We start from the raw sequence: 16946 nt of genomic DNA, 5'->3' as shown, positions 1-16946 counted from the left end.
CCCGTGAGCTGTGGACTTGCTGGCTGCCACTTGGGCGCTCGTCCCAGCATGTCCCATCCATCGCCCACCCTGGTTGCCACCTGCACACCGACCGGCATCTCATGAACTTGGACCACCGTGCTCCCTGCCTCAACCCCATCGGCAGGACTCCCTGTCTTCCCAGTGGTTCAGTCGCAAGCCTGGCTCTCCCTTCAGGTGCCTGAATGTGACGTCTCACCATGTGCGCAGCCACCAGCAGCCTGGAGCCCTGCAGCCTCCCGACAGCAGACGTGCCCTCCCGCCCCCTCTCCTGCAGCTGCTCTCTGCGCCCCTCATGGTGCCCCCTGCCGCTGACCACCGACAGCCCTGCTCAAACCTAACTCCCCGAGCACAAACCTTCTCCACTTGTGCCCACTCCTTCCCACTCTCCTCTGTGCTCCTCCTCAAATGTGGGAACCCCGTCTGGACCCCGAAGACCCACATCAGAGAGAAAGAAACAAGGCAAGGTGGCTTCAAGAAAACCTGGGAGAAGCTATGGGCCCCACAGAGAAAGAAGGGCTGGACACCAGATGGAGAGAGAGAGCATGGAGCCTGCAGGAAGTGTGACCCTCCCCCGGCAGGCCTTTCCCAGTGACCCCACAATTCCATCCAGTAGCACGGACGGAAACGCATGGTGTCCACTGCCATCTCCTCCCACTCAGCCCGACACCAAGTCGTGTGGATTCAACCCTGAAAATACAGCGAGTCTGAACAACCCCCCGACACGGACACCCTATTGCGGACTTGGGTCTAAAGTGTAACTGTAATTTAATCAATGCCTTTGAAAATTACACCGTTTTCATTGTGATACATTTTCTCTTATATGTGATGAATCATAAAGAACTCAACAAATGACAAGGTAAGTTTTTCACAAACCCCCAGAGAGACGCTCCCCACCTCCAACCTTGAGAAGCAGCCCTCTTCTCTCTGAAAGGAGGGATCTTATATGACCTGGGCTATACTCAACCTTGCCTCCAGCAGGAGCACTGATCACCCATCCACTCCCACATTAATTCTAACCAGTGTGGTTAGGCTGAGCACAGAAACGAGCTGAGTTAAAACAAAAATAATGCAAATCATCATCAATGATTCATCAATGAAATAAAAAGTATGACTTACTCAGTTCAGTTCAGTTGCTCAGTCGTGTCTGACACTTTGCAACCCCATGAACTGCACCACACGAAGCCTCCCTGTCCATCACCAACTCCCGGAGTTTACCCGAACTCGTGTCCATTGAGTCAGTGATGCCATTCAATCATCTCATCCTCAGTCGTCTTGTCCCCTTCTCCTCCCACCCTCAATCGTTCCCAGCATCACGATCTTTTCAAATGAGTCAGCTCTTCGCATCAGGTGGCCAAAGTATTGGAGTTTCAGCTTCAATATCAGTCCTTCCAATGAACACCCAGGACTGATCTCCTTTAGGATGGACTGGTTGGATCTCCTTGCAGTCCAAGGGACTCTCAAGAGTCCTCTCCAACACCATAGTTCAAAAGCATCGATTCTTCGGTGCTCAGCTTTCTTTATAGTCCAACTCTCACACCCATACACGACTACTGGAAAAACCACAGCCTTGACTAGATGGACCTTTGTTGACAAAGTAATGTCTCTGCTTTTTAGTATGCTGTCTAGGTTGGTCATAACTTTCTTTCCAAGGAGTAAGCGTCTATTAATTTCATGGCTGCAGTCACCATCTGCAGTGATTTTGGAGCCCAAAAATACAAAGTCAGCCACTGTTTCCAATGTTTCCCCTTCTATTTCCCATGAAGTGATAGGACCAGATGCCATGATCTTAGTTTTCTGAATGTTGAGCTTTAAGCCAACTTTTTCACTCTCCACTTTCACTTTCATCAAGAAGCTCTTTAGTTCTTCTTCACTTTCTGCCATAAGGGTGGTGTCATCTGCATATCTGAGGTTATTGATATTTATTCTGGCAATCTTGATTCCAGCTCGTGCTTCATCGAGCCCAGGGTTTCTCATGATGTACTCTGCATATAAGTTAAATAAGCAGGGTGACCAATATACAGCCTTGACATACTCCTTTTCCTATTTGGAACCAGTCTGTTGTTCCATGTCCAGTTCTAACTGTTGTTTCCTGATCTGCATACAGGTTTCTCAAGAGGCAGGTCAGGTGGTCTGGTATTCCCATCTCTTGAAGAATTTTCCAGTTTATTGTGATCCACACAGTCAAAGGCTTTGGTATAGTCAATAAAGCAGAAATTGATGTTTTTTTGGAACTCTCTTGCTTTTTCCATGATCCAGCAGATGTTGGCAATTTGATCTCTGGTTCCTCTGCCTTTTGTAAAACCAGCTTGAACATTTGGAATTTCACAGTTCACGTACTGTTGAAGCCTGGCTTGGAGAATTTTGAGCATTACTTTACTAGCGTGTGAGATGAGTGCAATTGTGAGGTAGTTTGAGCATTCTTTGCATTGCCTTTCTTTGGGATTGGAATGAAAACTGACCTTTTCCAGTCCTGTGGCCACTGCTGAGTTTTCCAGATTTGCTGGCATATTGAGTGCAGCACTTTCACAGCATCATCTTTTAGGATTTGAAATAGCTCAACTGGAATTCCATCACCTCCACTAGTTTTGTTCGTAGTAATGCTTCCTAAGGCCCACCTGACTTCACATTCCAGGATGTCTGGCTCCAGGTGAGGGACCACACTATCATGATTATCTTGGTCGTGAAGATCTTTTTTGTATAGTTCTTCTGTGTATTCTTGCCATCTCTTTCTAATATCTTCTGCTTCTGTTAGGTCCATACCATTTCTGTCCTTTATTGAGCCCGTCTTTGCATGAAATGTTCGCGTGGTATCTGCAGTTTTCTTGAAGAGATCTCTAGTCTTTCCCATTCTATTATTTTCCTCTATTTCTTTGCATTGATCACTGAGAAAGGCTTTCTTATTTCTCCTTGCTATTCTTTGGAACTCTGAGTTCAAATGGGTATATCTTTCCTTTTTGCTTTTGCTTTTCACTTCTCTTCTTTTCACAGCTATTTGTAAGGCCTCCTCAGATAGCCATTTTGCTTTTTTGGATTTCTTTTTCTTGGGGATGGTCTTGATTCCTGTCTCCTGTATAATGTCATGAATCTCTGTCCATAGTTCATCAGGCACTCTGTCTACAGATCTAGTCCCTTAAATCTATTTCTCACTTCTACTGTATAATCATAAGAGATTTGATTTAGGTCATACCGGAATGGTCTAGTGGTTTTCCCCACTTCCTGCAATTTAAGTCTGCATTTGGCAATAAGGAGTTCATGATCTGAGCCACAGTCAACTCCTGGTCTTATTTTTCTGACTATAGAGCTTCTCCATCTTTGGCTGCAAAGAATATAATCAATCTGATTTCAGTACTGACCACCTGGTGATGTCCATGTGTAGAGTCTTCTCTTGGGCTGTTGGAAGAGGGTGTTTGCTATGACCAGTGCGTTCTCTTGGCAAAACTCTATTAGCTTTTGCCCTGCTTCGTTCTGTACTCCAAGGCCAAATTTGCCTGTTGCTCCAGGTATTTCTTGACTTCCTACTTTTGCATTTCAGTCCCCTACAATAAAAAGGACATTTTTGGGGGGTTCTAGAAGGTCTTGTAACTCTTCATAGAACCATTCAACTTCCAACTTCTTCAGCATTACTGGTCAGGGCATAGACTTGAATTATTGTGATACTGAATGGTTTGCCTTGGATACGAACAGAGATCATTCTGTCATTTTTGAGACTGCATCCAAGTACTGCATTTCAGACTCTTGTTGACTATGATGGCTACTCCATTTCTTCTAAGGGATTCTTGCCCACAGTAGTAGAGATAATAGTCATCTGAGTTAAATTCACCCATTCCAGTCCATTTTAGTTTGCTAATTCCTAGAATGTCGACGTTCACTCTTGCCATCTCCTGTTGACCACTTCCAATTTGCCTTGATTCATGGACCTAACATTCCAGGTTCCTATGCAATATTGCTCTTTACAGCATTGGACCTTGCTTCCAACACCAGTCACATCCACAACTGGGTGTTGTTTTTGCTTTGGCTCCGTCTATTCATTCTTTCTGGAATTATTCCTCCACTGATCTCCAGTAGCATATTGGGCACCTACCGACCTGGGGAGTTCATCTTTCAGTGTCCTATTTTTTGCCTTTTCATATTATTCATGGGGTTCTCAAGGCCAGAATACTGAAGTCGTTTGCCATTCCCTTCTCCAGTGGACTACATTCTGTCAGACCTCTCCACCATGACCCATCTGTCTTGGGTGGCCCCACACAGCATGGCTTAGTTTCACTGAGTTAGACAAAGAGCGGCGGCTGCGCAGCGCAGGAGCTACCCCACGTCCAAGATCAGGAGCGGCGGCCGTGAGGAGCTACCCCACATCCAAGGTCAGGAGCGGCGGCCATGAGAAGCTACCCTATGTCCAAGGTCAGGAGTGGCGGCCGTGAGGGGCTACCCCATGTCCAAGGTCAGGACCACTGGCCATGAGGAGACACCCAACGTCCAAGGTCAGGAGGAGTGGCCGTGAGAAGATACCCCATGTCCAAGGTAAGGAGAAGTGGTTGCGCTTTGCTGGAGCAGCCATGAAGAGATACCCCACGTCAAAGGTAAGAGAAACGCAAGTAAGATGGTAGGCGCTGAGAGAGGGCATTAGAGGGCAGACAGACTGAAACCACAATTACAGAAAACTAGCCAATCTGATCCCATGGACCACAGCCTTGTCTAACTCAGTGACTTACTCAAAGTGCACATAAAGTACACTAGTTGTACAAATATATTCCAAATGATTAGGTCTGTTTAAAAATCATTCCTAATAAAGAAACAAAGTATCTTAGTAACTGGTCTCCGAGTATATTAAAAATAGCACAGTAACTTTAGCTATTTAGAGTCAGAAGTTCAGCTTCATAAAAGCCCTGTTTTGTCCTTAAGAGTTGGGTAAACAGGCTCACCTGGACTTTGGGCGATTGTTCCCTGGAGGGCCCTGTGGGAGTAGGTAGGATATCCTACCAACTTTGCCAGGAGGTCTCTGCTGCTGAGCAACTCTTCTAGACGTTTCAATTGACCAGCATTGGGATAAAGAAAAATTTTATAAGCAGCTTCTCGCACCTATGTTTAAAAAGTGGATGGTAAAAGACACACATACCAAGATACAAAGTCCTATATGATCATAACACACGCTACCTCCCACCACTTTACTCTGCAGGTAAGCAATGCTTAAACACAAGGCCTTACACAGGCTGGATGAAGCTTCTGGGCTCATCACCGAGTGTGGGAGACACATCGCACTTGGCCCGAGTTCTCCGCTACAGGCAGAGGGGCAGGGGGCCGAGGTTCTACCTGGCACACGTGAGACACCATCAACCAGGTGACGTGAGACTACGTGCATTAGAGTATGAGTCCCCGGAATGGCCAGCGCTGCTGTCGCTCACCATACTTTGCAAATGAGGAACTATTTAGAACAGGAATAATCAAACCATTTCCCTGATAGTTCAGCTGGTAAAGAATCTGCCTGCAATGCAGGAGACCCCAGTTGGATCCCTGGGTTGGGAAGATCCCCTGGAGAAGGGAAAGGCTACCCAATCCAGTGTTCTGGCCTGGAGAATTCCATGGACTGTACAGTCCATGGGGTCGCAGAGAGTCGGAAAAAACAGTTTTTCACAGAATTAATCATCCCTAGTCAATTTTTAGTGCTTAGTAAACATTAATGTATTTTTAAAGGTGTGATCATGTGATCCCCGAATTTCAGGGTCACAAGCCATGGCCCCAGACGAGGCCGGAACTACGCAGAGGACGGAGCCCACGCACCAAGTCGTCGGGCGCTTCTGCGCGCAGACTGTCCACCACTGCGTGGTCCCCAGCCAGCTCGAAGTGATGCCGGATGCCTTCGGGCAGGAGGCGCTTCTCAATCGTGTTGGGCAAGTGGGTTCCCATGAGAAATGCACTGCTCAGATCCAAGATTTTAACGTTCAGGTCCACAGCTCTTTTACGCTGTATGTGGGGGTAGTCAAGTTATTTAAAGTAACATTTCACAACAAATCAGTAATCTATAAAGATGCCAATCAACATATAAAGTTGAATTTTAATTTAGTAAGGTATTAACTAAGTGATAAAATGAATACCGAATACTGAATCATAATGTTTAATACACAATAACTGTCTGCAAATGCTGACTCTGTGCTTTTGGTAGGTGTTTCATATCCTCACCAGGAAGCATCCTAATGTTTCTACAGCGCTTCTGTACTTTCAGATGTGCGTAACTCCCGGAGTTCTAGTTCATGTCTAGGTCATACAACATGTCTGTGAAATGAACAGCGGGAGGTACAGTCCTTCCCTGGCTCCGAAAACACCCTAGTTAAGAGAGGAAGGGAGCAGTGGGCTGGATGAATCTGTCTGATATGACAGTATCTGAGGCACAGATTAGAAACCAGACTCAGCCTTAAGAGATGAGATACAAGGGCAAGGGAAGGAAGGTGCAATTAACGCAGCTCTTCAGTGAAGTGTGGTGAAGGGCGCTTGCAAAGCTCAGCCAGGCTTGCTGGAGTGGCCACAGGAGGGCAGCAGCCCAGAGGCGAGGTGGGGTGGGCTGGACCCGCTTCACAGGGGCGGGTGGGAGACCACAGGCCCCAGCTGTGCATCTGGCAGTTTCCAGTCTGTGCCAGTCACGACGGACAGAGCGGAGCAGATCTTCTCCTTGGTCACCCCTAGGACACAGGCTCCTGAGCGAACCTGTGCTGTCACCGGGGCACCCCATGTTTGGGATCAAACTTAAAAACCGTTGCCCACATAACTGGTTAGGTCTCCTGGGGACAAGGAGGAATCTTCAGTTGCTCGTCACGGGACGGCCAAACAGGCCCCGGACTCATGACGGGCTTCACGTGACACCACAGGCAAGCCTTCCCGGGGAAGGGGCAACGGCTATGGACAGATGCTAAACTGTACTGTGACCCTGAAGGATGACCAAGCGTATTTCTTAAAAGATAAATATAAACATGAACAGAACAGGTATACCCTTGATAAGACATTAGAAAAGATGAACTGTATCTTAGTAACAAAAATTTCAGTATAGAAAAATCAAACTTCATGGGGAAAATGACTTTTCAGATGATTACTCTTTGCCTGTTTTGTTTCTGATGTGGCCATCTGTCACCACCTACTGGTGACCAGGGGAAAAACAAGACAATGAAGATAACTGGAAATTATACTCTAGTTTCAAAATTTTTCCTCAAAGCCTTTACTACTTAAAACAAAAAAGTGATAAAATTAGTTATTTCAAAGAATTGATCACCTGTTACAACCCCTGGAAAAATAAAACCTGTTTCCTGACTTCGCCAACAGTCTGCTAAGCATGTCATTTCATCCTTCAAGGAGAATTAAACATGCAAACACACAGTACTTGGAGCTCTGCAAATATTTTGAAACTGTTATATTTATTATATGACTGCTTAACGACACACTTCCTCGAATTTAAACTTTTTAATTATATTCACGAGACCTTAAAATGTAAGTAAGGAATAACCTGGAAAGAATATAGCAAGAACACAGGCCTTCGTGGCTTACAGGTCATGTTGGCAGCTTTATGTCGAGTTCTCTTAAAAAGTGTGCCACATCCCCCGTGCCCTGTCCAAGAGCAGCCCCCAGAGAAGAGACACGGAAGTGACCAGAAAGGATCTCGCAGGTGTGTCCAGAGCAGGGATCACGTGACGACACACCTGCGCTGCGTCTCGATGACGCTTCTGTGTGTCCGCGTGGAGACACTCATCTTCAGGTTTCCTCCTCACTCGTGGTCCTTCCTGACACGGCCCATCTCACCCCACCTCCACGACACCTGAAACACCCCACTGTCTCGAGTCATTCCTTGATTCTAAATTACCGAGGTGACAGGCCAGCTTTCATAGAGCACTCAACATTCAGGAACGTTATTGACAACACACCAACCAAGTACCAGCTAAACAAGAGGAGCTGAAACACGAAGTTACCTTTTCTCGGTCTAGATGGATTCCACTGATTTCAAAATCGAACATAAACAGTTCGGCCACTCGCCTATAAATAAAATAAGTGCCAGGTCAGAACAGGTAATGATAATTAAACAAAATCAGTTTTTTGCAAAATGAATCCATCCTTTTCAACTTTACTGCCAAAATGCCAGATGTTTCAACACACATACACATGATTTTTCTGAAACCAGGAGCTTAATGTCTCAGGAATCAGGAAAAACAGCTGGCCGGCCGGGAGTTACGCCCCCTTGTGCATGATACGGTATCACATACATCATGCAGACTGTACAGGCCTTAGACTGAGTGAAATGAATGAGTTACTCCAAGGAGACCATTTTTTCTGCATTTTTTTCCCTAGAGGAAATGGACATCTTTTCAACTGTCTATCCTCTACAGTATCTGTTGCACACTACACTTGAGCACCAAACAAGCACTGTGGACCACACACACACGCACGCCTGCTGGCATGAACGTGTGCACGCGGACCTGTGCCACGCCTCCTACTCAGCACGTGTACTGAACAGAACTCTACTCCACACTGCTCCTGGGCAAAGACTGCTATGCTGAAATAAGTCCATCAGGTGTACTGCAGAACGTGAAAAACAGTTATGATTAGCTTTTCCTGTAGGAGCTTACTCCTTTATTCAGAGCACAGACCTGTGAACACCACTGTGATAATTACTTATCTCAACTCCATCTAAATCCCAATCATTAAAAATATAAAATGGTTTATGCTTGGACAGTTTTTCAAAGGCTTTCTGCATCAGAGTCTCAGTTTCTCGTCCAGCCAGTGGCAGCTACTCAGAGCATCACTCTTTGATGCCATGGTGGAAACAGACTCCGTGGGCTCAGGAGGATGGTTTGCTTCCTTCTTAATCCTGCTACACAGCGGGAGCCGAGCTCAACTGGAACATGTCTTTCTGTCAGCAGTATTTTTTTTTTTAAACTACTTTTTTCTGGATTAAGTTATCCAAGTATTTGATCTACTCTGCTGCTCTCCTTGACTTTTCACAATAGGGACATTCTTCTTGCTGATGACCGTGCTGATACGCTGAATGAACAGAACTATTACCAGTGTACACTTACTGCACACTGCTCCACGTTTAACAGCCATCTGTTGCTATTCCCTATTTTGTGGATAAGGGTTTCAGGAAAAGAATACCCATTTTTCTGTAAGACAGTTCACTTTTTTCTTTTTAGGTAATGTGTAAGGCATCAAAACATAGTAACTATATTAATCCTTCAGCATATAAGTAACACCTGTCCTGAGCTTCGCAGGTGGCTCAGTGGTACAGAATCCACCTGCCAATGCAGGAGACCTAGGTTCGATCTCTAGGTTGGGATGATCCCCTGGAGAAGGAAATGGCAACCCACTCCAGTACTCCTGCCTGGAGAATCCCATGGAGAAAGGAGTCTGGTGGGCTACAGGCCATGGCGTCACAGAGAGTCAAACACAACTGAGTGACTAAACAACCAAAACAACAAACACTTGCCCTATCATTTATCCTGACTCTTAAATCTGGAAGGGCTTTGCTACACCAAAGCTTGCAACTTTTATACAATCAAATCAGTCTTTCCTTTTGTGTCTGGTTTTGGTATCACGTGAAGAAAGATCTTCCACATTCCAAGTTATCAACACTTTGGGGATTTCTTTTTTTTTTAATATTTAAATCTTAATTTACTTTTCCATTGGCCGGCAATGGCACCCCACTCCAGTACTCTTGCCTGGAAAATCCCATGGATGGAGGAGCCTGGTGGGCTGCAGTCCATGGGGTTGCTGAGGGTCAGACACGACTGAGCAACTTCACTTTCACTTTTCACTTTCATGCATTGGAGAAGGAAATGGCAACCCACTCCAGTGTTCTTGCCTGGAGAATCCCAGGGACGGGGGTGCCTCGTGGGCTGCCGTCAATGGGGTCGCACAGAGTCGGACACAACTGAAGCGACTTAGCAGCAACAACATCACTTACTGAAAACCAAGCTTTTCCTTCCAGATATGAAGTGACAGTTCTATCATGTATTAAATACAGTCCTATGCATTTGTGTCTGGTCAGACTTTTCTCTATTCTCTCACTGAACTAACGGACTCTTCAGGTGTAAGTATAACGCTATTTTAAATATAGTATCTTTATGTGTCTCATTACCAGTGCAAGTCCTCTCTGTAGCATTTTTCTCTACTAGATTTTTCCTGCTTGTCCTGGCATATTTTTTATGACTTCAAAATCATTTTAAATAACAATAAAAATCGTCGTAGGTATAAGTTGGATACTATCAAACTTAGAGACCAGTAGATAACGCTGACATTTCTTCTTATCAAGAATACAGCATGTTTCTCCATTTAAACATCTTTCACGCCTCCCAGGATGGATGCATACGTGCGCGCGTGCAGGCTTGCAGCCTGCCCTCCAGAGTGTACTCCATGCTGCCTCACAGCTTTTGTGGCTCTCATGACTCTAGGACTTGCCCTCCATTCTGTTTTCTGGAGAGTGTGCTTATTATATTCTCTGCAAACAAGGAAGCTCTTGATGGTTCTAGACAACCCCAAGTGAAACAGGTTTCTTTATGGCCGGGCTTCTCTGAGACTCTGATGTACTGAGATTTTCCAAGAGGGGAAAATGTATTAATATGCGTGATTTCCAAACTTACTGACCAATGGGTCCCTTCTGGCAATACTCTGATACCTCACAGAACTAGTGTTTCAAGGAAGGCACTAATGATAAGATGGTACCATTTCTCCTACACAGGACCTTATCATGATGGATATTGAGTCTCTAATGCTCTATCTCAGCCACTGTAGGCTCCTCTGTCTCTCTCGAGGTGCCTCCTGGGTGCTGGCCAACACTCCCAGTGATGGACAAGCGCCATGACAGCCCAGTAATCATCACTTCCAAGTCTTGTTTCCGCCCACTCACAAGGCATCCTTCTTTTCTAGAATACAGATCTTCTACCCAGCTTATTTTTCTCAATGTGTTTATCATTCTGTTATTTTAAGAATCCTATTGGCATTTTAGTAACATTGAGAAATGTGCGCTTCCCAGGTGGTTCAGTGGTGAGGAATCCGCCTGCGAATGCAGGAGACATGGGTTCAATCCCTGATCTGGAAGGATCCCACGTGCCACAGGGTAACTAAGCCCGTGCATAACAACTACTGAGACCGTGTTCTAGAGCCCAGGAGCTGCAACTACTGAGCCCGTGTGTCCCAGAACCTGTGCTCCACAACAAGAGAAGCCACTGCAACGCAAAGCCCACAGACAACCAGAGAGTAGCTCCCGCTCGCCACACTAGGGAAAGCCCACAAGCAGCAAGGTAGACCCAGGGCAGCCAAAAAGAGATACAAAAGAAAGGTAACAGAAATGTGGCCCATGTCCAGGTACCACAAGTCCTCCGTACCCCAAATGGTCCACCAGTCCACTTCCATTTCTATACATTGAATACAAGAAAGCAAAGCTTCAGTAAAGTCAGATTATGAATAACCCGTTGTTACTCAAAGTCAGTAGCAGCTGAGTAAAATCCGGCACAAATAGCAGGCATTCAACTTCAAATCACCTCGCTAACAGAAGCAGTAACAGTAAAATCACGATCAAGACAAGTCACTGTGCTGGTGCAGCCTGCTTCACCCGTACCGTGAGCGTCAGGATCGCTGAAGGGAGTCAGGACTGCAGATACCTGTCCACAGGCAGATAGGTGAAAAGCCCCTCCCTGCCTCTTGGCCAGCATGTCACCCACACATCAGATCAACACAGGACACCAGGGGACAGGGTTCACTGGGGGTCACAGGCATGGGTGGAGACAGGAGAACAGAAGCAGGAAGAACCAAGCAAGTGTCTCATAAATAAAAAAATATACAAGTACAAATAGGCTCACACAAAAAATTAATCTCTGTGCCTTGATACAAATGATACATAGATGAGTTAATGACAAACTATGATATTTTATAATACATCTGAGCAAAGAAATATAATATACAAAATCCTATATCAAATATATTTGTATATTGAGCTACAAAAGAGGTCTTTTCAACTAATGAATGGTATGAATCAAAGCCGACCATCTCAAGGATCTGGACATCCACCAGTAAATGAATCCAATTTGCTTGTATCTTCTGCTGTATCTGTGATGGAACTTTAGGAATGCAGCTGAATAGAATGGTCAGCCTTGCAGCACCTCCTCCAGGCCACGGCTGGGGGAGATGCTGAGAAGCGTAGGGAGCAGGACAGACGTGGCCCCGCCCTCGTGGAGCCTCCCATCCAGCGGCTGGGAGATGCTGACCGGACCCACCGGCAGAGGAGAGGCTGCTGGAACGACAGGGCCAAGAGAAGCAGGAGGACAGGGTGAGACGGCACAGAGCTCTCAGAGCAGGGACGCCATCTGAGCAGTGTCCATCACCCGGGAGAAACCACCTGGACAGACGGGCTCTGAGGGCAGAGACGCCTGGGGCGGCTGCCAAGCTCACGTCCAAAGTCACAAGCACAATGAACACAAAGGAAGCAGTACCTGGTTTCTGGATCAAGGGAATCCACAAGTTTCTTATCAGCTAGTAACCTCTGCAAACTTTGATATAATTCCACATTTGTGTTCAACCTAGAAAAATTACAAATGAAAAAAATTAAATGATTTTCTAGTACCGTCTGGTTTGGCTTTACATCAAGAGAACAGTGTCAAGTTCTAGCGCAAACCTGGCCAGAGGCCAAAGGCTTGGGCCATTGTTTCATTTCTTCCTTCCGATCAGGAATAGCACAACCACTGTTAGTACAGGGAAGGCAGCATGCGAGAACAATGTGTCCTAGGAGGTAAAAGTATAAACCTAAAGCCACATGCAACAGCTGCAGCCAGAAGAGCAGATAAGGCCTGAGCCCACCCCCATCGAGAGTCAGCCTCGAGGGGTCAAGCGAAGACACTGGGCCAACACTCCGGACACCTCTCAACAGGCCGCAGCTCCGGCCGTCCACCCCGGAGCCAGGAGTGTAGGGCCCATAGTGCAGGTTGTGCCCAGGGCCCGGCAGACAAGAGTCCAGCCCGATGCCCGGGGCTCCCGCTCATCTCCGGGGAGCCCCTGCTCCCGCCCTGTCACCACACCGGGGTCCCAGCTTGCAGAGACCAGTTCACCCATCGAGGAGCCAGTTTTCACAGCCACCGTCCCCAAGAGGGCGAGAGCTGCTGGTGGGGGACAGCACGGCAGCCCCCACGCCCCGCCAAGAGCCCCTCTCTCCCAGCCGCCTCTGGTCTCAGAGACACAGGCCCTGATGTCTCAGCTGGGGAGCCTGACACCCTTCCTGGCGGGCATCCTGCCCCCTCCCTGTTACCATAACAAGCACACTTAGTTTACTTCAGAATCACTTTAAAACGACAGACTCTACCCCAGCCCGGCCTGCCGCGCCACCCACGTCACCTTTATGGTCTCCCCAGGGCCAGCCCCGGGGGCCGCAAGGCCACCACATGGAGGTGAGCCACTGGCCTCGCCCCGCGGACCCAGCATCTGGGCGACAGCGCTTTAACCACCACCTGCCCGAGATGCTAAAGGGCCCATAAACCAGCGGGAGGAGGATCCCGGGCACCCGCTGTGCCCGACCCCCGCCCCCGCCCCATCACAGGCGTTTTAGTCACCGTCTCCCCTTCTCACAGCAACCCCGAGAGCAGATCACCGTGCCAGCCCTTGATAGGACGAGAACCAAGTGACGGGACGGCAGGGAAGCAGCCCAGAGTCCCGCGGTGGGCACCCCCTCCCCACCCCGCCCTGGCCAGCACCCCCGGGGAGCGCACACCCACTTCTCCACCATGGTGCCGATGCTCCGACAGGCTTCCTCCGCGGCCTCCCTGAATGCCGCCTTGGGGTGAGCAATCTTCACAAAATCGGCCTAAAGGAGACACAAAACCAAAAGGACATTTACAGGAAGCCTGCTCCCAGGGTCTGAGGGCGAAAATGAAAATGTGCCATCTGGCTTCACCTGGGCACTTCCATTCCTGGAATTCTCCTTCTCACTGCACATTCATGAATCCCGTCATTCCTGGGAACCAAGTCCATTTCATTCCAAAGAAAACTTTTACCAACTTTTAAACATGAAGTAGATTCTTCCTCATTGTATTGTTCAAAACAGCACACTCTGGTTTCAAATAATCCAGAACTTTCTAGCGTTCACACCATGGTTCTCACACAAGGACACTGACCTGGCTCCAGGGAGCATCTCTGGGAGGCTCTTCCTGTTTGAACAGATGCCTGGTGCGGTTTCCAGGCTGAGTGAACTGCACTCCAGCCTTTGTGCAGAAGACAAAGGTACGTTCTCAGCTGCCTTTAAATCAACATGAATTCCCAGGGGCAGCCTGCCTGGCACAAGACTAGGGCCGCTATTCTGACCTTAGAATTTAACTAAGCCAGAATCCTCTTTTTCAAATGTGCAAAACTAGATTTTATACTTCATGTTAACTACAGGGGAAAATGCGGGGAAACTGAAAAGTACTACATGTATTCTTCATTCTCATGAAAACAACATGTGCATAACAGGAAATAAATCACCACGAAGTAAAATTTCCTGATTTTATTATCAAATAGTTTTCAACATAGAAACATTTAAACCATAGCCTGTAATGACATCTGACGCAACAGTAGGACAGCTTTAGTAGAACCGCACCTGAGAAGTGAGCTGCGTAAAGCTTACAACAAGTTCTATAAATCACTTGTCTCCACACTGTAGGATTTACAAACAACATTAGCATTCAAAACACCATTTTAAAACTCATTTTTGATAGCGATGAGGTAAGCAATACTGTTACACAGGGACTGAATTAAGAAAAAGAAAACAAAGGACCAGCTGGTGGGAAATGTAGTTTATAAAATCTACACCTTATAATATGCTACTGATCTTATTAGCAGACAAAACCTTAAAAATTCAAATATAATGTTCTCTGAATTTTTTAACCCAAAGATGAAGATTCTTAAGAGTCCCTTGGACTGCGAGATCAAACCAGTCAATCCTAAAGGAAATCAGTCCTGAATATTCATTGGAAGGACTGATGCTGAAGCTGAAACTCCAATACTTTGGCCATCTGATGCAAAGAGCAGACTCACTGGAAAAGATTCATTGGAAAAGATGCTGGGAAAGATTGAAGGCAGGAGGGGGAGAGGATGACAGGATGAGATGGTTGGACGGCATCACCGACTCAATGGATATGAGTCTGGGTAAGCTCCGGGAGTTGGTGATGGACAGGGAAGCCTGGCGTGCTGCAGTCCATGGGGTTGCAAAGAGTCGGACGTGACTGAGTGACTGAATTGAACTGTACATGTATAAGTCACATCCTAGCCTTTTTGAATTAAATATCATCAAACTTCATAAACACAAAACTTCAGAAATAGAACAAGCTACAGGGCAGAGAAGCTAAAATCTTCTAGGGAAAAGCAGAAGTAAAAATGTGGAACAAATGATGGAACACTGGAATTAAAGTGGAGCCAGAAAGACAAACACTGAAAGTTCTGGGATTTCTGAGCACAAAGCCGACAGCTGCTTTCAGGAAAGTGAAACCTACTGACAGCATCTGCCGTTCAGGTTCCAGTGCAACGACCAAGAAGAGAAGGTTCTGACAGCACGTCTGTCACACTCCCTTGGGACAACCGCATCCTGGAGGGACAGAACCCAAACCAGGAAGCAACTGAAGGAGCCGGAAGCACAGCTCACCTTACTCCCAGGAAAAGCCTTCAGGAGGAATATCCTGTCCATTTCCTTACAAGTGGGACGCCTGCAGTGGGGACTGTGTGGTGATCAATAATCAGAAGTATGACTACCCAGAGCAGGAGGGAGGAAACTTCCCAGAAAAGGAAAAAACAGAGATGGGGACTGTTATGCTGGGGAAAGCAGAACAAATAGCTGTGAAAAGAAGAGAAGCGAAAAGCAAAGGAGAAAAGGAAAGATATAAGCATCTGAATGCAGAGTTCCAAAGAATAGCAAGAAGAGATAAGAAAGCCTTCCTCAGCGATCAATGCAAAGAAATAGAGGAAAACAAAAGAATGGGAAAGACTAGAGATCTCTTCAAGAAAATTAGCGATATCAAGGGAACGTTTCATGCAAAGATGGGCTCGATAAAGGACAGAAATGGTATGGACCTAACAGAAGCAGAAGATATTAAATAAGAGGTGGCAAGAATACACAGAAGAACTATACAAAAAACATCTTCACGACCAAGATAATCACGATGGTGTGATCCCTAACCTGGAGCCAGACATCCTGGAATGTGAAGTCACGCGGGCCTTAGAAAGCATCACTATGAACAAAGCTAGTGGAGGTGATGGAATTCCAGTTGAGCTATTTCAAATCCTGAAAGATGATGCTGTTGAAAGTGCTGCACTCAATATGCCAGCAAATCTGGAAAACTCAGCAGTGGCCACAGGATTGGAAAAGGTCAGTTTTCATTCCAATCCCAAAGAAAGGCAATGCCAAAGAATGCTCAAACTACCTCACAATTGCACTCATCTCACACGCTAGTAAAGTAATGCTCAAAATTCTCCAAGCCAGGCTTCAGCAATACGCGAACCATGAACTTCCAGATGTTCATGCTGGTTTTAGAAAAGGCAGAGGAACCAGAGATCAAATTGCCAACATCTGCTGGATCACGGAAAAAGCAAGAGAGTTCCAGAAAAACATCTATTTCTGCTTTATTGACTATGCCAAACAAAGCCTTTGACTGTGTGGATCACAATAAACTGTGGAAAATTCTGAAAGAGATGGGAATACCAGACCACCTGACCTGCCTCTTGAGAAACCTATATGCAGGTCAGGAAGCAACAGTTAGAACTAGACATGGAACAACAAACTGGTTCCAAATAGGAAAAGGAATACGTCAAGGCTATATATTGTCACCCTATTTATTTAACTCATATGCAGAGTACATCATGAGAAACCCTGGGCTGGAAGAAGCACAAACTGGAATCAAGATTGCCGGGAGATATATCAATAACCTCAGATATACAGATGA

The 16946-nt window shown here is 46.4% G+C and overlaps 1 protein-coding gene across 4 annotated transcripts in view; it reads right to left on the bottom strand.

The window, feature by feature from the left end:
• MIPEP (mitochondrial intermediate peptidase) overlaps positions 1-16946 on the bottom strand; it is an 86051-nt gene that overhangs the window by 63316 nt on the left and 5789 nt on the right. For all 4 annotated transcript variants that reach the window (XR_015138185.1, XR_015138186.1, XM_086329719.1 and 1 more), the window contains exons 3-7: positions 13752-13840; positions 12480-12566; positions 7968-8031; positions 5797-5979; positions 4941-5097 (exon numbers count right to left, since the gene is read on the bottom strand). Coding sequence is in view for 2 of the 4 variants with exons in the window: in XM_086329719.1 (XP_086185845.1) it covers positions 4941-5097; positions 5797-5979; positions 7968-8031; positions 12480-12566; positions 13752-13840 (580 nt within the window). In the remaining 2 variants the exon portion in view is untranslated. The remainder of the gene's footprint in view (positions 1-4940; positions 5098-5796; positions 5980-7967; positions 8032-12479; positions 12567-13751; positions 13841-16946) is intronic.

Source organism: Bos grunniens, chromosome 12 (assembly GCF_055505025.1).
Source record: "Bos grunniens cultivar Pamir isolate PY7600 chromosome 12, Bosgru_T2T1.0, whole genome shotgun sequence".
Taxonomy (NCBI): domain Eukaryota; kingdom Metazoa; phylum Chordata; class Mammalia; order Artiodactyla; family Bovidae; genus Bos; species Bos grunniens.
Note: the sequence above shows the minus strand (reverse complement) of the source record. Positions and strands in the feature narration are given on the sequence as shown.